At 46.0% G+C, this 22,416-nt stretch overlaps 1 protein-coding gene across 2 annotated transcripts in view; it reads left to right on the top strand.

The window, feature by feature from the left end:
• Positions 1-22,416, top strand: part of pcnx1 (pecanex 1) — a 142,257-nt gene that overhangs the window by 48,169 nt on the left and 71,672 nt on the right. For both annotated transcript variants that reach the window (XM_071366861.1, XM_071366862.1), the window contains 13 exons: positions 2,059-2,152; positions 2,583-2,640; positions 4,631-4,845; positions 5,113-5,266; positions 5,507-5,539; positions 7,660-7,831; positions 8,020-8,130; positions 8,425-8,516; positions 9,803-9,912; positions 10,102-10,207; positions 18,307-18,399; positions 20,605-20,755; positions 21,012-21,153. In XM_071366861.1, coding sequence (XP_071222962.1) covers positions 2,059-2,152; positions 2,583-2,640; positions 4,631-4,845; positions 5,113-5,266; positions 5,507-5,539; positions 7,660-7,831; positions 8,020-8,130; positions 8,425-8,516; positions 9,803-9,912; positions 10,102-10,207; positions 18,307-18,399; positions 20,605-20,755; positions 21,012-21,153 — 1,531 coding nt within the window. The remainder of the gene's footprint in view (positions 1-2,058; positions 2,153-2,582; positions 2,641-4,630; positions 4,846-5,112; positions 5,267-5,506; positions 5,540-7,659; positions 7,832-8,019; positions 8,131-8,424; positions 8,517-9,802; positions 9,913-10,101; positions 10,208-18,306; positions 18,400-20,604; positions 20,756-21,011; positions 21,154-22,416) is intronic.

Genomic DNA, 22,416 nt, shown 5'->3' on the forward strand with positions numbered 1-22,416 from the left:
CTCACAGCCATTGAAGAGGAGTGGGACAACATTCCACAGGCCACAATCAACAGCCTGATCAACTCAATGCGAAGGAGATGTGTCACGCTGCATGAGGCAAGTGGTGGTCACACCAGATACTGACTGGTTTTCTGATCCACACCCCTACCTTTTTTTCCTAAGGTATCTGTGATCAACAGATACATATCTATATTCCCAGTCATGTGAAATCCATAGATTAGGGCCTAAGGAATGTATTTCAATTGACTGATTTCCTTATTTGAACCAATAACTCATGTAACTATTTTTGTTCAGTGTACTTATGCAGGAAAACGAAAGTAAACCATGTGATGTATCAGAAATTGTGGATTGTCAACCTAATATTTCATATTTTTTTGTTTTTCTACCAGTTTTCTATATAAATAGCCTCTAAAATATATGTAAACAGACTAGTTTTTGTTGTCTTGTAAAGCTGTGAGTCCTATTATATGATACAGTATCAGTACTTGTTGCATTTACAGCTGGTCTGTCCTGTCGTCAACTGATGTCAACCAGTGTATTGATGTGGCTGGACTGTGTTGTTTCAATGGAATGTTGGCATATTGGCAGTTAATGTAAAACATGTATAGAATCATTCCTATAAAACCGGCAGGCTAGCTAACACACATACAGTGTAGATAAAGTCTTCAAATTCATTATTTTACACAATATCTCATCACTGCACTGGCTGGCCACGGTTGTCCAACGCCCTGACCAAAATGGCTGACCCTTTATCTCGTCGTAAGAAGGTTCATGTCCATTCTAGTTTTCTAATTCTATGATCACAACACACTGTCTGTAGTCAATATTTTGTTGTTGTACCTTTTTTTTGATTGGTACTGGATGTAGAAGAGTTTTGTAAAACCTCAACTAGCCACGTTGGCTTGGTGGATATGAGACCACTGACTGGACATTTAGTTTGAAGTCGCCAAAGATTGTGATCGACTTTTTGTCCGTTGATTGGTGGACTGATGTCATCGGCCAATGAGATCAGAGTGTGTGGGACTAACTACAGGTGGTCATGGGCTGTATCCCAAATCGCACCCTATTCCTTACATATGGTACTACCTGGTTAAAAGTAGTGCACTATGTAGGGCAGTGGTCACCAACCAGTCGATCGCGACCGACAGTTCGATCTTCAAGGCATTCCTAGTTCATCACAAAAAAATCAACGATAAGGCCTTCCATTCCTATTTATTTAATTTGTTTTCGTTTAAATCGTCTCGCGCTGTTGGTGGTAGGGGCACTTGTTTCAGCTGCCCTGAATGCTGGTTAGGAGAAGTGTTCCCATTTGGTTATAATTTAATGTGTTTGAAGATACAAATCAAGTGCACCTAAAGGCAAATCGGATTAGAGTCTGCAGCTTCCTCGAGCGTACAGCAAAATGTATATTGTGAGATTTCCACTCTTTTAAAACCATGACTAAAGAGAGACTGTCAACAAATACAGCAAAGAGCCACTGTTTTTATGTGTGAAACCTTGTTCACGCCAGTGTTTGCCTTCCGGGAGAAGTCCATTTTAATTTCATTGTGAGACAATCCGCAACGCTGTGACTCGTCTGCCCGGACTAGGTTGCTGCTTAGCTGCGGGAAATAGAGATGCTGATGATGCTCCAGCAACCCCCTTATAAATCAGAATACATTTTAACAAATTAATAAAATAAATACTTTATTAATTATTATGTTTGTTTTGTTTGTTTTTTACTAAATTTGTGCACTGGATGTTTTTATGGATTTTTTCCCCAATTTGTTTTCAATTTGTGCTTCCGATGCGTTACCATAGTTACCATAGTTACCATAGTAAACCACAGAATAATAATAATGTGTTGTGTGGTTCTTTTTGTTGTGATTGGGCCGCATGGATTGTGAAGACTAATTTAAAATAGACCGTACAGCAATAACCTAATGTACACGCGGCGTACGTGTTTTATTCAGCACTGTCATCTTTAAGTACAGTACATTTGACTATTTTACTACACTTCTCCTACACCTTAAGTTTGTCTTTGTCGTCAGAGTAACAGGCTGTGTGTTGTGATTCCAGGGAAGAACACTCCCTCCTTGTACGAGGCGGAGGGATGTGACATGTCCCTGGTTAACTTCGAACCAGCGACACGACGCGCCTCCAATAACATATGGTTAGTTCATCAACCACAACAGGGAATTGTCTGCGTCTGAAAATGGCTCCCTATTCCCTATATAGTACACTACTTTAGACCCCAAATAGCACCCTATTCTCTATATAGTACACTACTTTAGACCCCAAATGGCACCCTATTCCCTATATAGTACACTCCTTTAGACCAGGGCCCTATTCCCTATATAGTACACTACTTTAGACCCCAAATAGCACCCTATTCTCTATATAGTACACTACTTTAGACCCCAAATGGCACCCTATTCCCTATATAGTACACTCCTTTAGACCAGGGCCCTATTCCCTATATAGTACACTACTTTTGACCAGAGCCCTATGGCACCCTATTCCCTATATAGTACACTACTTTAGACCAGAGCCCTGGTCAACTACCATTTTGAAGTCACCTTGTCCTTGTTTCACCTCAACAGGGACACAGACTCCCACCTCTCCAGATCTACCTCAGTTCGCTTCTACCCTCATGACCTGGTGAGTGATCCTTGTGTGTGTGTGTAGTCTGTTTTGACTCTATGTCAGAGTTATTTCGTTTTTACCATCCCCATTAACTGTCGCTTCCTTGTGGAGAGATCATTTTCTAAACTTAAACTCATGAAGAACAATGGAAGCATTAGGCTCTCCGTTTGATATGAGCTTTTGATTTCCTGAGTCATCTCCACTCATTACGCCATCGTCATACTTTCAATCTGTTTGTTTTCTTCTTCAAGACCAGAGGCACTTTTTCAGTCCCATTCCTGAAGCCCAAGACACACACTTATCGTCCTGGTACATATGGACATTAAAAATTAAATATGGACATACATTTTGGGGGGGAGGGTTACTGTATCAACTACATTACCAGTCAAAGTTAGAACACCTACTCATTCCAGGGTTTTTCTTATTTTTTTAAAAACTATTTTCAACATTGTAGAATAATAGTGTAGACATCAAAACTATGATATAACACATATGGAATCATGTAGTAACCAAAAAAAGTGTTAAACAACTTAAAATATATTTGAGATTCTTCAAAGTAGCCACCCCTTTGCCTTGATGACAGCTTTGCACACTCTTGGCATTCTCTTAACCAGCTTCATGAGGTAGTCACCTGGAATGCATTTCCATTTACAGGTGTGCCTTGTTAAGAGTTAATTTGTGGATTTTTTTTCCCTTAATGCGTTTGAGTCAATCAGTTGTGTTGTGACAAGGTAGGGGTGCTATACAGAAGATTACCAAATATGGCTGAAGACCAATTCCATATTATGACAAGAACAGCTCTAATAAGCAAACAGAAACGACAGTCCGTCATTACTTCAAGACATGAAGGTCAGTCAATCCGGAAAATTTCAAGAACTGAAAGTTTCTTCAAGTGCAGTCGCAAAAACCATCATGCCCTATGATGAAACTGGCTCTCATGAGGACCGTCACAGGAAAGGAAGACCCAGAGTTACCTCTGCTGCAGAGGATACGTTCATCAGAGTTAACTGCACCTCAGATTGCAGCCCAAATAAATGCTTCACAGTGTTCAAGTAAAAGACACATCTCAACATCAACTGTTCAGAGGAGACGGTGTGAATCAGGCCTTCATGGTTGAATTGCTGCAAAGAAACCACTACTAAAGGACACCAATAAGAAAAAGAGACTTGCTTGGGCCAAGAAACACGAGCAATGGACATTTGACCGGTGGAAATCTTTCCTTTGGTCTGATGAGTCCAAATTTGAGATTTTTAATTCCAACCGTTGTGTCTTTGTAGGTGAACGGATGATCTCCGCATGTGTGGTTCCCACCGTGAAGCATGGAGGAGGAGGTGTGATGGTGTTTTGCTGGTGACACTGTCAGTGATTTATTTAGAATTCAAGGCACACTTAACCAGCATGGCTACCACAGCATTCTGCAGCGATATGCCATCCCATCTGGTTTGCGCTTAGTGGGACTATCATTTGTTTTTGAACAGGACAATGACCCAACACACCTCCAGGCTGTGTAAGGGCTATTTGACCAAGAAGGAGAGTGATGGAGTGCTGCATCAGATGACCTGGTCTCCACAATCACCCGACCTCAACCCAATTTGAGATGGCTTGGGATGAGTTGGACCACAGAGTGAAGGAAAAGCAGTCAACAAGTCCTCAGCATATGTGGGAACTCCTTCAAGACTCTTGGAAAAGCATTCCTCATGAAGCTGGTTGAGAGAATGCCATGAGGGTGCAAAGCTGTCATCAAGGTAAAGGGTGGCTACTTTGAAGAATCTAAAATAAACAAATCATTATATATTTTATAACACTTTTTTTGGTTACTACATGATTCCATATGTGTTATTTAATAGTTTGGATGTCTTCACTATTATTTCTACAATGTAGAAAATAGTCCAAATAAATAAAAACCCTTGAATGACTAGGTGTGTCCAAACCTGCGGGGGTGTCCGGTACGCCCGTGTCCCTCGCCCTGATTTATTTATTTTTTATTTGTTTGTGTGTTCTACAGATCCGTCTGAACCGTCTCCTAACCATTGACCCAGAGCTGTTAGAACAGCAGGATGTAGACCTGAGCCCAGAGCTCCAGGATGCTCCTCTAGACCTGGAGGACCCAGCCAAGGCCGCAGCACACCAGGCCAAACAGCACTACCGCTTCTGGCTGCTGCCTAACCTGTGGGTCGGCCTGCACTTTGACAGACTCACTTTGCTGGCTCTGTTTGACAGGTTAGTTTGTTGGTTAACAGGTGAAGTTCCCCCCGAAGACATGGACATTGGTCACTAACCTAAGACCAGGAGTTTTCCCCATTGATCACTAACCTTAGACCAGGAGTTTTTCCCATCGGTCACTAACCTAAGACCAGGAGTTTTTCCCATTGATCACTAACCTTAGACCAGGAGTTTTTCCCCATTGGTAAGGCCACATGGTCAAGAAAAGCCTGTCCTTAGTTGTGAGAATATCCTATATTCAGTGTTGCCGTGTTCCCCCAACAGAAACCGTGAGGTTCTGGAGAACATCCTAGCAGTGACGCTAGCAGTCCTGGTGGCCTTCCTGGGGTCCGTCCTATTGGTCGGCGGATTCTTCACTGATATCTGGGTCTTCCAGTTCTGCCTCGTCATCGCCAGCTGCCAGTACTCACTACTCAAGGTTCCACATTTTAAGTCACATTTTAGTCACATTTTTTGTCACATTTTAGTCACATTTTAGTCACATTTTAGCCATTAGCAGACAATTATGCAGAGCAACTCCGTTACAATCGGCGCATTCAACTTCACGAGGTGAAACAACACCAGTCATTTGAGAAAAGCTGCTTCTACTTCACCCATTTTAACTGTCACACTTTATGACATTATCTAACCTGGTTTTTATATTTCTTTCTATGTCCAGAGTGTTCAACCAGACTCTTCTTCTCCTCGACACGTAAGCATTATCTCTGTCTTTCTACTCATAATATCTGCCATATTCCTTGTTCTGTAGTTACGGGTTCCTCTCCTCCCCTGCTTACATGAGTTATGTTATTTGATTCTATGGTCTTACTGTCACCCTCTCTGTGCCCTGAGGTGAGCTCTCAAAATGTCTTTCTCACTTTGTAGTCAGTCTGTTACTCCCTCTTCCTTCACCTCTCTCCCCTCCCCCTATTCCTCTCTCGTTTCCCCTTCTCTCCCTCCCCCCTGTCTCCCCTCCCCCTGTTCCTCTCTCTCTCTCTCTCTACCCCTCCCCCCTCTCGCAGTCTGTCTTTTATTAATGTGGTCTCCCAACCCTGCTGTAGGCATAGGGCTTTAAATAGCTGACTAGTTTAGACTACAGCTCTCTGTCTCTCCCTCTGTCTGTCTGTCTCTCCCTCTGTTTCTCTGTCTGTCTGTCTCTCCCTCCACCTCTCTCTCTGTCTGTCTCTCTCTCTCTCTCCCTCCACCTCTCTGTCTGTCTCTCTCTCTGTCTGTCTCTCTCTCTGTCTCTCTCTCTCCACCTCTCTCTCTCTCTCTCGCTCTCTCTCTCTCTCTCTCTCTCTCCCTCCACCTCTCTCTGTCTCTGTCTGTCTCTCTCTCTTTCTATGTCTGTCTCTCTTTCTTTGTCTGTCTCTCTCTTTCTTTCTCTCTGTCTATCTCTCTCTCTTTCTATATCTGTCTGTCTCTCTCTTTCTGTCTGTCTGTCTCTCTCTTTCTCTCTGTCTGTGTCTCTCTCTTTCTCTCTCTCCTTTCTCTCTGTCTGTCTCTCTCTTTCTCTCTGTCTGTCTCTCTCTCTTTCTATGTCTGTCTGTCTGTCTCTGTCTGTCTCTCTCTCTGTGTCTCTGACACTTTTTTGGGGGGGGAAGACATGATATACAGTAGCAGTGAAAAGTCAGTCTGGACCAAAACCTTCCAGGGGTTTTCTTTATTTGTTACTATTTTCTACATTGTAGAATAATAGTGAAGACATCAACACTATGAAATAACACGTGGAAACATGTGGTAACCAAAAAAGTGTTAAACAAATCCATTTTCTTTTTATAATTGAGATTCTTCAAAGTAGCCACCCTTTACCTTGATGAGAGCTTTGCAACCTCGTGGTTAAAATACAGAAAACCCCTTGAATGAGTAGGTGTGTCCACACTTTAGACTGGTGCTGTATGTCTTGGAAACGGACCGTTTATCACATCAATTGGGAACGTTGCAGCACACATGCAATGTCAGTAGAAACCTACACACGGGACAGGTACACACTCACTCTGCCGAGTAACCTAACCTGAACCTCAACTAAACCTGAACCTCAACTTAACCTCAACTTAACCTGAACCTCACCTTAACCTGAACCTCACCTTAACCTGAACCTCAACTTAACCTGAACCTCAACTTAACCTCAACTTAACCTGAACATCAACCTAACCTGAACCTCAACTTAACCTGAACCTCAACTTAACCTGAACCTCAACTTAACCTGAACCTCAACTTAACCTGAACCTCAACTTAACCTGAACCTCAACTTAACCTGAACCTCAACTTAACCTGAACATCAACTTAACCTGAACCTCAACTTAACCTCAACCTCAACTTAACCTCAACCTCAACTTAACCTGAACCTTAACCTGAACTTAACCTCAACCTCAACTGAACCTGAACTTAACCCGAACCTCTTTGTCTCCAGGTCCATAAAGGCGTCGTAGCATACATCCGACTGGCCCTCTAAAGACTGGTGTTTCTACACTCCAATTTAACGTAACCCTCCTTCAGGGTTGACGTGTTCTGCTCCACCCGCAGAATCATTAATCACCTGGAATAAATCACAATCTGTGGAAATGACTTTGTCAAAGCAACACGATAACTAGGGCTTTACGATGATGGTGAAACTTGTCAAAATGCTGAATTTTGACACTTTCGCAAGTAGTTCTTTCATATTAAAAATCATATTTCTGGAATTCTCCATTGTGGTCTATATTAAAAGGAACTTTTTTATTTAATATAACAGGCTTTTCAAATTCCATATCGGTGCACAATTTCTACTCGAAATATCAAACGGCAGTCTTTTGGTGGACCCGACTCTACTACTGCCTCTTGTGTCTGCAGGGCCATAATCGTATCATCGCCTACAGCCGGCCCGTCTACTTCTGTCTGTGCTGTGTGTTGATCTGGATGTTGGATTACGGTAGTGCCAGGACCGGTTCAGCCCGGTTCACCCTGTACGGTGTCGCCATCACTAGCTCCCTGGTTCTGTCCTCTGCCAGGGACCTCGTCATCGGTGAGACTACAGTACATGAATATGTTTAATGTTAAAGGGGCTGATCTGATCTTTCCACCATCATCTAAACATGAACAATGTATGACACATTTTTTGGGCTACTTTGACATATTTTGTGGTCATACGAGGTGTTTTTTTTTTTTGTCAATTCTGTTCCTGTTCTTTCCTCCCTGTTCGTTTCTCTGCAGTGTTCACTCTGTGCTTTCCTATCGTGTTCTTCGTGGGGCTCCTCCCCCAGGTCAACACCTTCGTGGTGTACCTCTTTGAGCAGTTGGATATCCACGTGTTCGGGGGGAACGGTCAGTGAATAAATTCATATCAATTAAATACATAGAGAGCTGCACCAAATGCAATGGCAGTACACACATTACAGTCTAGATGCTCTCTGCTGTGTCACTGCTAACGTCTCTTTGACCTTTTGTAAGTTGTCGGCAACTTAAACACGTCTTTTTAAACATTCTGACGTGATTCACACAGAGAGAGAGAGAGAGAGAAATGCTGATGATGCTGGTTTTCTTTGCACCAAATGTCAAAACGCGATGGTATCTGATGTGGTGCTGACGTCTTCTTCTCTACCTGCTTCCCCCACACAGCCTCCACCAGCCTTCTGTCATCTCTCTACAGTGTCCTGCGAAGCGCGGTCACCGTGGCCCTGCTCTACGGACTCTGCTACGGGGCCCTAAAGGTCAGAACCGTCCTCTCATCCCTGTGTTGTTCTCGTTGTTCTGTGGTTCTAACCCCTGTATGTTCCTCTATCTAACAGGAGACGTGGGAACCATCCTCTCATCCCTGTGTTGTCCTGTGGTTCTAACCCCTATATGTTCCTCTATCTAACAGGAGACGTGGGAACCATCCTCTCATCCCTGTGTTGTCCTGTGGTTCTAACCCCTATATGTTCCTCTATCTAACAGGAGACGTGGGAACCATCCTCTCATCCCTGTGTTGTCCTGTGGTTCTAACCCCTATATGTTCCTCTATCTAACAGGAGACGTGGGAACCTCAGCACATCCCTGTGTTGTTCTGTGGTTCTAACCCCTATATGTTCCTCTATCTAACAGGAGACGTGGGAACCCCAGCACATTCCTGTGTTGTTCTCCTTGTTCTGTGGTTCTAACCCCTATATGTTCCTCTATCTAACAGGAGACGTGGGAACCTCAGCACATCCCTGTGTTGTCCTGTGGTTCTAACCCCTATATGTTCCTCTATCTAACAGGAGACGTGGGAACCTCAGCACATCCCTGTGTTGTTCTGTGGTTCTAACCCCTATATGTTCCTCTATCTAACAGGAGACGTGGGAACCTCAGCACATCCCTGTGTTGTCCTGTGGTTCTAACCCCTATATGTTCCTCTATCTAACAGGAGACGTGGGAACCCCAGCACATTCCTGTGTTGTTCTCCTTGTTCTGTGGTTCTAACCCCTATATGTTCCTCTATCTAACAGGAGACGTGGGAACCTCAGCACATCCCTGTGTTGTCCTGTGGTTCTAACCCCTATATGTTCCTCTATCTAACAGGAGACGTGGGAACCTCAGCACATCCCTGTGTTGTTCTGTGGTTCTAACCCCTATATGTTCCTCTATCTAACAGGAGACGTGGGAACCTCAGCACATCCCTGTGTTGTCCTGTGGTTCTAACCCCTATATGTTCCTCTATCTAACAGGAGACGTGGGAACCCCAGCACATTCCTGTGTTGTTCTCCTTGTTCTGTGGTTCTAACCCCTATATGTTCCTCTATCTAACAGGAGACGTGGGAACCTCAGCACATCCCTGTGTTGTCCTGTGGTTCTAACCCCTATATGTTCCTCTATCTAACAGGAGACGTGGGAACCCCAGCACATTCCTGTGTTGTTCTCCTTGTCCTGTGGTTCTAACCCCTATATGTTCCTCTATCTAACAGGAGACGTGGGAACCATCCTCTCATCCCTGTGTTGTCCTGTGGTTCTAACCCCTGTATGTTCCTCTATCTAACAGGAGACGTGGGAACCTCAGCACATCCCTGTGTTGTTCTCCTTGTTCTGTGGTCTCCTGGTGGCTGTCTCCTACCATCTGAGCCGGCAGAGCAGCGACCCCTCTGTCCTGATGTGAGTCTATCCTACAGGACCTCCCCCTTCTATCTGACAAGACATATTTCTATATGCAAGAACGACACTGTTCTCTGGGACTTGATGACCTTTGACCTTTGACATACTATCCTTGAGCATATTAGCTTTAACCAGTGGTTTGGATTTGTATTTCCACTGACCCCGGTGCCTTTTTCCCCCTTTCTGTAGTTCCTTGGTGCATTCCAAGCTTCTGCCCAACATGACAGAGAAGAACTTAGAAGACCCCCTGTCTGAGGTCCAGGACCCTTTACCTGAGAAACTCAGGGGCTCTGTGGTGAGTAGTTAGTTAGTTAGTTAGTTAGTTAGTTGTCTGAGGTCCAGGACCCTTTACCTGAGAAACTCAGGGGCTCTGTGGTGAGTAGTTAGTTAGTTAGTTAGTTGTCTGAGGTCCAGGACCCTTTACCTGAGAAACTCAGGGGCTCTGTGGTGAGTAGTTAGTTAGTTAGTTAGTTAGTTAGTTAGTTAGTTGTCTGAGGTCCAGGACCCTTTACCTGAGAAACTCAGGGGCTCTGTGGTGAGTTGTTAGTTAGTTAGTTAGTTAGTTAGTTAGTTAGTTAGTTGTCTGAGGTCCAGGACCCTTTACCTGAGAAACTCAGGGGCTCTGTGGTGAGTTGTTAGTTAGTTAGTTAGTTAGTTAGTTAGTTAGTTGTCTGAGGTCCAGGACCCTTTACCTGAGAAACTCAGGGGCTCTGTGGTGAGTAGTAGTTAGTTAGTTAGTTAGTTAGTTAGTTGTCTGAGGTCCAGGACCCTTTACCTGAGAAACTCAGGGGCTCTGTGGTGAGTTGTTAGTTAGTTAGTTAGTTAGTTAGTTAGTTGTCTGAGGTCCAGGACCCTTTACCTGAGAAACTCAGGGGCTCTGTGGTGAGTAGTAGTTAGTTAGTTAGTTAGTTAGTTAGTTGTCTGAGGTCCAGGACCCTTTACCTGAGAAACTCAGGGGCTCTGTGGTGAGTAGTAGTTAGTTGGTTAGTTAGTTAGTTAGTTGTCTGAGGTCCAGTACCCTTTACCTGAGAAACTCAGGGGCTCTGTGGTGAGTAGTTAGTTAGTTAGTTAGTTCGTTAGTTGTCTGAGGTCCAGGACCCTTTACCTGAGAAACTCAGGGGCTCTGTGGTGAGTAGTTAGTTAGTTAGTTAGTTAGTTAGTTAGTTAGTTCGTTAGTTGTCTGAGGTCCAGGACCCTTTACCTGAGAAACTCAGGGGCTCTGTGGTGAGTAGTTAGTTAGTTAGTTAGTTAGTTGTCTGAGGTCCAGGACCCTTTACCTGAGAAACTCAGGGGCTCTGTGGTGAGTAGTTAGTTAGTTAGTTAGTTAGTTAGTTAGTTAGTTAGTTAGTTGTCTGAGGTCCAGGACCCTTTACCTGAGAAACTCAGGGGTTCTGTGGTGAGTAGTTAGTTAGTTAGTTAGTTAGTTGTCTGAGGTCCAGGACCCTTTACCTGAGAAACTCAGGGGCTCTGTGGTGAGTAGTTAGTTAGTTAGTTAGTTGTCTGAGGTCCAGGACCATTTACCTGAGAAACTCAGGGGCTCTGTGGTGAGTAGTTAGTTAGTTAGTTAGTTAGTTGTCTGAGGTCCAGGATCCTTTACCTGAGAAACTCAGGGGCTCTGTGGTGAGTAGTTAGTTAGTTAGTTAGTTGTCTGAGGTCCAGGACCATTTACCTGAGAAACTCAGGGGCTCTGTGGTGAGTAGTTAGTTAGTTAGTTAGTTAGTTAGTTAGTTGGTTGTCTGAGGTCCAGGACTCTTTACCTGAGAAACTCAGGGGCTCTGTGGTGAGTAGTTAGTTAGTTAGTTAGTTAGTTAGTTAGTTGTCTGAGGTCCAGGATCCTTTACCTGAGAAACTCAGGGGCTCTGTGGTGAATAGTAGTTAGTTAGTTAGTTAGTTAGTTAGTTAGTTGTCTGAGGTCCAGGATCCTTTACCTGAGAAACTCAGGGGCTCTGTGGTGAATAGTAGTTAGTTAGTTAGTTAGTTAGTTAGTTAGTTGTCTGAGGTCCAGGACTCTTTACCTGAGAAACTCAGGGGCTCTGTGGTGAGTGTAGTTAGTTAGTTAGTTAGTTAGTTAGTTCGTTAGTTGTCTGAGGTCCAGGACCCTTTACCTGAGAAACTCAGGGGCTCTGTGGTGAGTAGTTAGTTAGTTAGTTAGTTAGTTAGTTAGTTGTCTGAGGTCCAGGACCCTTTACCTGAGAAACTCAGGGGCTCTGTGGTGAGTAGTTAGTTAGTTAGTTAGTTGTCTGAGGTCCAGGACCCTTTACCTGAGAAACTCAGGGGCTCTGTGGTGAGTAGTAGTTAGTTAGTTAGTTGTCTGAGGTCCAGGATCCTTTACCTGAGAAACTCAGGGGCTCTGTGGTGAGTAGTTAGTTAGTTAGTTAGTTAGTTGTCTGAGGTCCAGGACCATTTACCTGAGAAACTCAGGGGCTCTGTGGTGAGTAGTTAGTTAGTTAGTTAGTTAGTTAGTTAGTTGTCTGAGGTCCAGGACCCTTTACCTGAGAAACTCAGGGGCTCTGTGGTGAGTAGTAGTTAGTTAGTTAGTTAGTTGTCTGAGGTCCAGGATCCTTTACCTGAGAAACTCAGGGGCTCTGTGGTGAGTAGTAGTTAGTTAGTTAGTTGTCTGAGGTCCAGGATCCTTTACCTGAGAAACTCAGGGGCTCTGTGGTGAGTAGTTAGTTAGTTAGTTAGTTAGTTGTCTGAGGTCCAGGACCCTTTACCTGAGAAACTCAGGGGCTCTGTGGTGAGTAGTTAGTTAGTTAGTTAGTTAGTTAGTTAGTTAGTTAGTTAGTTAGTTAGTTAGTTCGTTAGTTGTCTGAGGTCCAGGACCCTTTACCTGAGAAACTCAGGGGCTCTGTGGTGAGTGTAGTTAGTTAGTTAGTTAGTTGTCTGAGGTCCAGGACCCTTTACCTGAGAAACTTAGGGGCTCTGTGGTGAGTAGTAGTTAGTTAGTTAGTTAGTTAGTTAGTTAGTTGTCTGAGGTCCAGGATCCTTTACCTGAGAAACTCAGGGGCTCTGTGGTGAGTAGTAGTTAGTTAGTTAGTTTGTTAGTTGTCTGAGGTGCAGGATCCTTTACCTGAGAAACTCAGGGGCTCTGTGGTGAGTAGTTAGTTAGTTAGTTAGTTAGTTGTCTGAGGTCCAGGACTCTTTACCTGAGAAACTTAGGGGCTCTGTGGTGAGTAGTAGTTAGTTAGTTAGTTAGTTGTCTGAGGTCCAGGATCCTTTACCTGAGAAACTCAGGGGTTATGTGGTGAGTAGTAGTTAGTTGGTTAGTTAGTTAGTTAGTTGGTTAGTTGTCTGAGGTCCAGGACCCTTTACCTGAGAAGCTTAGTGGCTCTGTGATTACTCGTTAGTTACAGTGTCTTCAGACACACCCCTTGACATTTTGTTGTGTTACAGCCTGAATTTTAAATGGATTAAATCGAGATGTTGTGTCACTGGCCTCTACACACGACACCCCATAATGATTATGTTTATGAAAAGCTGAAATGTCTTGAGTCAGTAAGTTTTCAAACCATTTGTTTTGCCAAGCCTTAATACGTTCACGAGTAAAAAATGTGCTTAACAAGTCACATAATAAGTTACATGCACTCTGTGTGCATTTATACTATTCAACATGATTTCTGAATGACTACCTCATCTCTGTACCCAACACATACAATGATCTGTAAGGTCCCCCAGTCGAGCAGTGAATTTCAAACACAGATTCAACCACAAAGACCAGGAAGGTTTTCCAACGCCTCACAAAGAAGTATTGGTAGATGGCTTCAACAACAAAAAATAAGCAGACATTGAATATTTTATATTTCTTATTTTTATTTAACTAGGCAAGTCAGTTAAGAACAAATTCTTATTTTCAATGACGGCCTAGGAACAGTGAGTGGGTTAACTGCCTTGTTCATGGGGGCAGAACGACAGATTTTTACCTTGTCGGGGATTCGATCTAGCAACCTTTCGGTTACTGCCCCAATGCCCTACCGACTAGGCTACCTGCCGCCCCTATACACTATATATATATATATATATATATATATATATATAGAAATATATATATACACACAAAAGTATGCGGACATCCCTTCAAATTAGTGGATTCAGCTATTTCAGTCACACCCGTTGCTGAAAGGTGTATAAAATCGAGCGCACTGCCATGCATTCTCCATAGACAAACATTGGCAGTGGAATGGCCCGTACTGAAGAGCTCAGTGACATTCAATGTGGCACCGTCATAAGATGCCACCTTTCCAACAATCAGTTCGTCAAATTTCTGCCCTGCTTCATCTGCCTCGAGTCAACTATAAGTGCTGTTATTGTGAAGTGGAAGTGTCTAGGAGCAACAACGGCTCAGCCACAAAGTGGTAGGCCACACAAGCTCACAGAATGGGACCGCCGAGTGCTGAAGCGGGTAGCGTGTAAAAATCGTATGTCCTCAGTTGCAACACTCATTATCGAGTTCCAAACTGCCTCTGGAAGCAACCTCAGCACAAGAACTGTTTGTCGGGAGCTCCATGAAATGGGTTTCCATGGCCAAGCAGCCGCACACAAACCTAAGATCACCATGTGCAATGCCAAGCGTTGGCTGGAGGGGTGTAAAGCTTGCCGCCATTGGACTCTGGAGCAGTGGAAACGCGTTCTCTGGAGTGATGAATCACACTTCAACATCTGACAGTCTGACGGATGAATCTGGGTTTGGCGGATGCCAGGAGAACGCTACCTGCCCCAATGCATAGTGCCAACTGTAAAGTGAACAAAACGAGGTCCGTACATAAATGGTTTGTCGGGGTGCAGTGGCGCGGCGCATCGGTCTAAGGCACTGCTTCGCAGTGCTAGAGGCGTCACTACAGACCTGGGTTCGATCCCAGGCTGTGTTGCAGCCGACCGCGACCCGGGAGACCCATGAGGTGACGCACAATTGGCCCAGCGTCGTCATGGGAGGTTTTTGGCCGGCCGGGATGTCCTTGTCCCATCGTGTGCTAGCGACTCCTTGTGGCGGGCCGGGCACCTGCAAGCTGACTTCGGTACAGTGTTTCCTCTGACACATTGGTGCGGCTGGCTTCCGTGTTAAGCGAGCAGTGTGTCAAGAAGCAGTGCGGCTTGGCAGGGTCGTGTTTCAGAGGACGCATGGCTCTCGACCTTCACCTCTCCTGAGTTCGTACGGGAGTTGCAGCGATGAGACAAGACTGTAACTACCAATTGGATATCACGAAATTGGGGAGAAAGAGGGGTAATAAATAAATAAATATATACTCTACCGTTCACAACTTTTTGGGTCTTCCTCTGACACTGCCTAGTAACATACACTACCGTTCAAAAGTTTGGGGTCACTTAGAAATGTCCTTGTTTTTGAAAGAAAAGCACATTTTTTGTCCATTAAAATAACATCAAATTGATCATAAATACAGTGTAGACATTGTTAATGTTGTAAATGACTATTGTAGCTGGAAACGGCAGATTTTTTTTATGGAATATCTACATAGGCGTACAGAGGCCCATTATCAGCAACCATCGCTCCTGTGTTCCAATGGCATGTTGTGTTAGCTAATCCAAGTTTATCATTTAAAAAGGCTAATTGATCATTAGAAAACCCTTTTGCAATTATGTTAGCACAGCTGAAAACTGTTGTTCTGATTAAAGAAGCAATAAAACTGGCCTTCTTTAGACTAGTTGAGTATCTGGAGCATCAGCATTTGTGGGTTCGATTACAGGCTCAAAATGGCCGGAAACAAAGAACTTTCTTCTGAAACTCGTCAGTCTATTCTTGTTCTGAGAAATGAAGGCTATTCCATGTGAGGAATTGCCAAGAAACTGAAGATCTCGAACAGTGCTGTGTACTACTCCCTTCACAGAACAGCGCAAACTGGCTCTAACCAGAATAGAAAGAGGAGTGGGAGGCCCCGATGCACAACTGAGCAAGAGGACAAGTACATTAGAGTGTCTAGTTTGAGAAACAGATGCCTCACAAGTCCTCAACTTGCAGCTTCATTAAATATTACCCGCAAAACACCAGTCTCAACGTCAACAGTGAAGAGGCGACTCCGGGAAAATGGCTATCTAGCAATGATCAAACCAACTTGACAGAGCTTGAAGAATTTAAAAACGAATAATGTGCTAATATTGTACAATCCAGATGTAGAATGCTTTTAGAGATTTACCCAGAAAGACTCACAGCTGTAATCACTGCCAAAGATGCTTCTAGAAGGCATTGACACAGGTGTGAATAATTATGTAGATTAGATATTTGTGTATTTGTTTTTAAATACATTTGCAAAAAATGTCTATGCATATGTTTTGACTGTCATTATGGGGTATTGTGTGTAGATGGGTCAGGAAAAAAAGTAATTTAGTAAATTTTGAATTAAGGTTGTAACACAACAAAATGTGGATTAAGTTAAGGGGTATGAATACTTTCTGAATACATTGTAGTTAGTTGTCTGAGGTGCAGGACCCTCATCCTGAAAAGCTCAAGGGTTCTGTGGTTGTTGTAATGTTGACTGGTTCTAATCAGGCCTCATTATCGAGTCTTTGTAAATCCATCCTCCTCTCGCTCTAGCGCTCCCTCCTCTCCTCCTCTCTGTCTCCTACCCTCTCCCTCTCTGTCTCCTAACCCTCCTCTCCTCCTCTCTGTCTCCTAACCCTCGTCTCCTCCTCCTTGTCTCCTAACCCTCGTCTCCTCCTCCTTGTCTCCTAACCCTCCTCTCCTCCTGTCTGTCTCCTACCCCCTCCCTCTCTGTCTCCTAACCCTCCTCTCCTCTTCTCTGTCTCCTAACCCTCGTCTCCTCCTCCTTGTCTCCTAACCCTCGTCTCCTCCTCCTTGTCTCCTAACCCTCCTCTCCTCCTCTGTCTCCTAACCCTGCTCTCTGTCTCCTAACCCTCCTCTCCTCCTCTCTGTCTCCTAACCCTCGTCTCCTCCTCCTTGTCTCCTAACCCTCGTCTCCTCCTCCTTGTCTCCTAACCCTCGTCTCCTCCTCCTTGTCTCCTAACCCTCCTCTCCTCCTCCTTGTCTCCTAACCCTCGTCTCCTCCTCCTTGTCTCCTAACCCTCCTAACCCTCCTCTGTCTCCTAACCCTGCTCTCTGTCTCCTAACCCTCCTCTCCTCCTCTCTGTCTCCTAACCCTCCTCTCCTGCTGTCTGTCTCCTAACCCTCCTCTGTCTCCTCCTCTCGGTCTCCTAACCCTCCTCTCCTCCACTCTGTCTCCTAACCCTCCTCTGTCTCCTAACCCTCCTCTGTCTCCTCTCTGTATCCTAACCCTCCTCCCCTCCTCTCTGTCTCCTAACCCTCCTCTCCTCCTCTCTGTCTCCTAACCCTCCTCTCCTCCTGTCTGTCTCCTAACCCTCCTCTGTCTCCTAACCCTCCTCTCTGTCTCCTAACCCTCCTCTCCTCCTCTCTGTCTCCTAACCCTCCTCTGTCTCCTCCTCTCTGTCTCCTAACTCTCCTCTCCTCCTCTCTGTCTCCTAACCCTCGTCTCCTCCACTCTGTCTCCTAACCCTCCTTCATGCTGAGTTGTTAGTTAGTCCTGATCACTGTAATGTCTCTAGGCTGTAGGCCAAGCATGTTGTGGTGGAATTCCATCCTTACTGTTTGACGTCAATATCAACCACCTCTGGTTCTCGCCTGGTCTCAGATCTGTTAGTGTTGCTCACATGTCTGTCTGTCCTCTCCTCCTAACAGTCCTCCTGCCTGTCTGTCCTCTCCTCCTAACAGTCCTCCTGTCTGTCTGTCCTCTCCTCCTAATAGTCCTCCTGCCTGTCTGTCCTCTCCTCCTAATAGTCCTCCTGCCTGTCTGTCCTCTCCTCCTAACAGTCCTCCTGCCTGTCTGTCCTCTCCTCCTAACAGTCCTCCTGCCTGTCTGTCCTCTCCTCCTAACAGTCCTCCTGTCTGTCTGTCCTCTCCTCCTAACAGTCCTCCTGTCTGTCTGTCCTCTCCTCCTAACAGTCCTCCTGTCTGTCTGTCCTCTCCTCATAACAGTCCTCCTGCCTGTCTGTCCTCTCCTCCTAACAGTCCTCCTGCCTGTCTGTCCTCTCCTCCTAATAGTCCTCCTGCCTGTCTGTCCTCTCCTCCTAATAGTCCTCCTGCCTGTCTGTCCTCTCCTCCTAATAGTCCTCCTGCCTGTCTGTCCTCTCCTCCTAATAGTCCTCCTGCCTGTCTGTCCTCTCCTCCTAATAGTCCTCCTGCCTGTCTGTCCTCTCATCCTAACAGTCCTCCTGCCTGTCTGTCCTCTCCTCCTAACAGTCCTCCTGCCTGTCTGTCCTCTCCTCCTAACAGTCCTCCTGTCTGCCTGTCTGTCCTCTCCTCCTAACAGTCCTCCTGTCTGTCTGTCTGTCCTCTCCTCCTAACCTAACAGTCCTCCTGTCTGTCTGTCCTCTCCTCCTAACCTAACAGTCCTCCTGTCTGTCCCCCAGAGTGAGCGTCTTCATTCCGACCTGATCGTCTGCGTTGTCATCGCTGTCCTCTACTTTGCCATCCACGTCAGCACCATGTTCATCGTTCTGCAGGTACAGTAGAGCTCTGCCTCGTTAATCTCTTGCCGTTGTGCCCTTGAGCAGTGCACTAAACTGCTTGGTGGCGTTGCAATGTACCTGGTTTCCAACCTCTTTGGGTGTGTGTGTCAGGCAGTTGAGTTGAAAGCAAAAGGCCTGATAAGAAAATTTGACAAAGTATAATTTTTGTTCTATCACATGCATAACATCTTTAACTCATCTCTCCCTCCCTGTACCACCACCTGTCTCTCTCTCTCTCTCTCTCTCTCTCTCTCTCTCTCCCTGTACCACCACCTGTCTCTCTCTCTCTCCCTCCCTGTACCACCACCTGTCTCTCTCTCTCTCTCTCTCTCTCTCTCTCTCTCTCTCCCTGTACCACCACCTGTCTCTCTCTCTCTCCCTCCCTGTACCACCACCTGTCTCTCTCTCTCTCTCTCTCTCTCTCTCTCTCTCTCTCTCTCTCTCCCTGTACCACCACCTGTCTCTCTCTCTCTCCCTCCCTGTACCACCACCTGTCTCTCTCTCTCTCTCTCTCTCTCTCTCCCTCCCTGTACCACCATCTGTCTCTCTCCTGTCTCTCTCCCTCCCTGTACCACCACCTGTCTCTCTCTCTCTCCCTCCCTGTACCACCACCTGTCTCTCTCTCTCTCCCTCCCTGTACCACCATCTCTCTCTCTCTCCCTCCCTGTACCACCATCTCTCTCTCTCTCTCTCCCTCCCTGTACCACCACCTGTCTCTCTCTCTCTCCCTCCCTGTACCACCATCTCTCTCCTCTCTCCCTCCCTGGACCACCATCTGTCTCTCTCTCTCTCCCTCCCTGTACCACCATCTCACTCTCACTCTCTCTCTCTCTCTCTCTCTCTCTCTCTCTCTCTCTCTCTCTCTCTGTCTCTGTCTCTGTCTCTGTCTCTGTCTCTGTCTCTCTCTCTCTCTGTCTCTCTCTGTCTCTCTGTCTCTCTGTCTGTGTACCACCACCTGTCTCTCTCTCTCTCTCTCTCTCCCTCCCTGTACCACCACCTGTCTCTCTCCTCTCTCCCTCCCTGGACCACCATCTCTCTCTCTCTCTCTCCCTCCCTGTACCACCATCTGTCTCTCTCCTCTCTCTCTCCCTCCCTGTACCACCATCTCTCTCTCTCTCTCTCTCTCTCTCTCTCTCTCTCTCTCTCTCTCTCTCTCTCTCTCTCTCTCTCTCTCTCTCTCTCTCTCTCTGTCTGTGTACCACCACCTGTCTCTCTCTCTCTCTCTCTCTCCCTCCCTGTACCACCATCTGTCTCTCTCTCTCTCTCTCTCTCCCTCCCTGTACCACCACCTGTCTCTCTCCTCTCTCCCTCCCTGGACCACCATCTCTCTCTCTCTCTCCCTCCCTGTACCACCACCTGTCTCTCTCCTCTCTCCCTCCCTGTACCACCATCTGTCTCTCTCTCTCTCTCTCCCTGTACCACCATCTCTCTCTCTCTCCCTCCCTGTACCACCATCTCTCTCTCTCTCTCTCTCCTCTCCTCTCTCTCTCCCTGGACCACCACCTGTCTCTCTCTCTCCTCTCTCTCTCCCTCCCTGGACCACCACCTGTCTCTCTCTCTCCTCTCTCTCCCTCCCTGTACCACCACCTGTCTCTCCTCTCTCCTCTCTCTCTCTCTCTCCCCCCTCTCTCCTCTTTCTCCCTCCCTGTACCACCACCTGTCTCTCCTCTCTCTCTCTCTCTCCCCCCTCTCTCCTCTCTCTCTCCCTCCCTGTACCACCACCTGTCTCTCCTCTCTCCTCTCTCTCTCTCTCTCCCCCCTCTCTCCTCTCTCTCCCTCCCTGTACCACCACCTGTCTCTCCTCTCTCCTCTCTCTCTCTCTCTCCCCCCTCTCCTCTCTCTCTCTCCCTCCCTGTACCACCACCTGTCTCTCCTCTCTCTCTCTCTCTCCCCCCTCTCTCCTCTCTCTCCCTCCCTGTACCACCACCTGTCTCTCCTCTCTCCTCTCTCTCTCTCTCTCCCCCCTCTCTCCTCTCTCTCTCCCTCCCTGTACCACCACCTGTCTCTCCTCTCTCCTCTCTCTCTCTCTCTCCCCCCTCTCTCCTCTCTCTCCCTCCCTGTACCACCACCTGTCTCTCCTCTCTCCTCTCTCTCTCTCTCTCCCCCCTCTCTCCTCTCTCTCTCCCTCCCTGTACCACCACCTGTCTCTCTCCTCTCCCCCCTCCCTCCTCTTCTCCCCCTCCCTGTTGACCACCACAGCCGTTCCTGAGTTACGTGCTGTACTCTCTACTGGGAACAGTGGGTCTGCTAACACATTACCTGCTGCCACAGGTCCGCAAGCAGCTGCCCTGGTACTGCTTCTCACACCCACTGCTCAAGACCAGGGAGTACTACCAGTTTGAGGTCAGAGGTAAGCCACCCCAAATACCCGACTGGATTGGTGGAAATCCCATTCCTGCTGCCAGTTAACATTTTAGGCGCCATTTTAATTTTAACAGACCTGCACATTTAACCTTATCCAGGACTATGTTCAATGGAGTTTACAATCCAAAGTGCTTTTACTTCCATGAGTAGGCGTCGATGTGTAATAGGTTATATTCACAACGTAGCCACGGTGCTAACTGACTGACCGAACCCTTTGGTTTGTTTGTTTGTTTGTTTTTTAGGCGCGGCCCACGTGATGTGGTTTGAGAAGCTCCATGTGTGGCTGCTGTTCTTGGAGAAGAATATTCTGTACCCTCTGGTCATCCTCAACGTGCTGAGCGGCAGCGCCAAGGAACTGGCCAGTCCCAGGAAACTGGGCACTGAGTGAGTCCTTTACCCCAAATACCACCCTATAATCTAGTGCACTACTTGTGACCTGGGCTCATAGGACTCCTATATAGGGAATGGGGAGTAGAGATCTTCAAGGGGCCAAGAAGTTGGACCCGTTACGAAATAGATACGCGATATGGAGAAATAACACATTTACAAAGACCCGTTTCCGATTGGACCCGAGGATGGAAAAGGGCCTTGTAAGGAGGGGGGTTGACCAAGAACCCGTTGGTCACTCTGACAGAGCTCCAGAGTTCCTCTGTGGAGATGGGAGAACCCAGAGAGAGTACAGAGAGATCTTTGATGAAAACCTGCTCCAGAGCGCTCAGGACCTCAGACTGGGGTTCACTTTCCAATAGGACAACGACCATAACCACTCAGTGTACAATAATAATGATAAAACTAATTATAACAAACAATAAAATAAATAAATGCTCTGTGTTAACCAGCTCTATTCTCTATGCTCTGTGTTAACCAGCTCTATTCTCTATGCTCTGTGTTAACCAGCTCTATTCTCTATGCTCTGTGTTAACCAGCTCTATTCTCTATGCTCTGTGTTAACCAGCTCTATTCTCTATGCTCTGTGTTAACCAGCTCTATTCTCTATTCTCTGTGTTAACCAGCTCTATTCTCTATTCTCTGTGTTAACCAGCTCTATTCTGTGTTAACCAGCTCTATTCTCTATGCTCTGTGTTAACCAGCTCTATTCTCTATGCTCTGTGTTAACCAGCTCTATTCTCTATGCTCTGTGTTAACCAGCTCTATTCTCTATGCTCTGTGTTAACCAGCTCTATTCTCTATGCTCTGTGTTAACCAGCTCTATTCTCTATTCTCTGTGTTAACCAGCTCTATTCTCTATTCTCTGTGTTAACCAGCTCTATTCTGTGTTAACCAGCTCTATTCTCTATGCTCTGTGTTAACCAGCTCTATTCTCTATGCTCTGTGTTAACCAGCTCTATTATCTATGCTCTGTGTTAACCAGCTCTATTATCTATGCTCTGTGTTAACCAGCTCTATTCTCTATGCTCTGTGTTAACCAGCTCTATTCTCTATGCTCTGTGTTAACCAGCTCTATTCTGTGTTAACCAGCTCTATTCTCTATGCTCTGTGTTAACCAGCTCTATTCTCTATGCTCTGTGTTAACCAGCTCTATTCTCCGTATCTCTGTTAACCAGCTCTATCTATCTGTGTTAACCAGCTCTATTCTCTGTGTTAACCAGCTCTATTCTCTGTCTCTGTGTTAACCAGCTCTATTCT

The sequence above is a fragment of the Salvelinus alpinus genome, chromosome 25 (genome assembly GCF_045679555.1).
Source record: "Salvelinus alpinus chromosome 25, SLU_Salpinus.1, whole genome shotgun sequence".
NCBI lineage: Eukaryota > Metazoa > Chordata > Actinopteri > Salmoniformes > Salmonidae > Salvelinus > Salvelinus alpinus.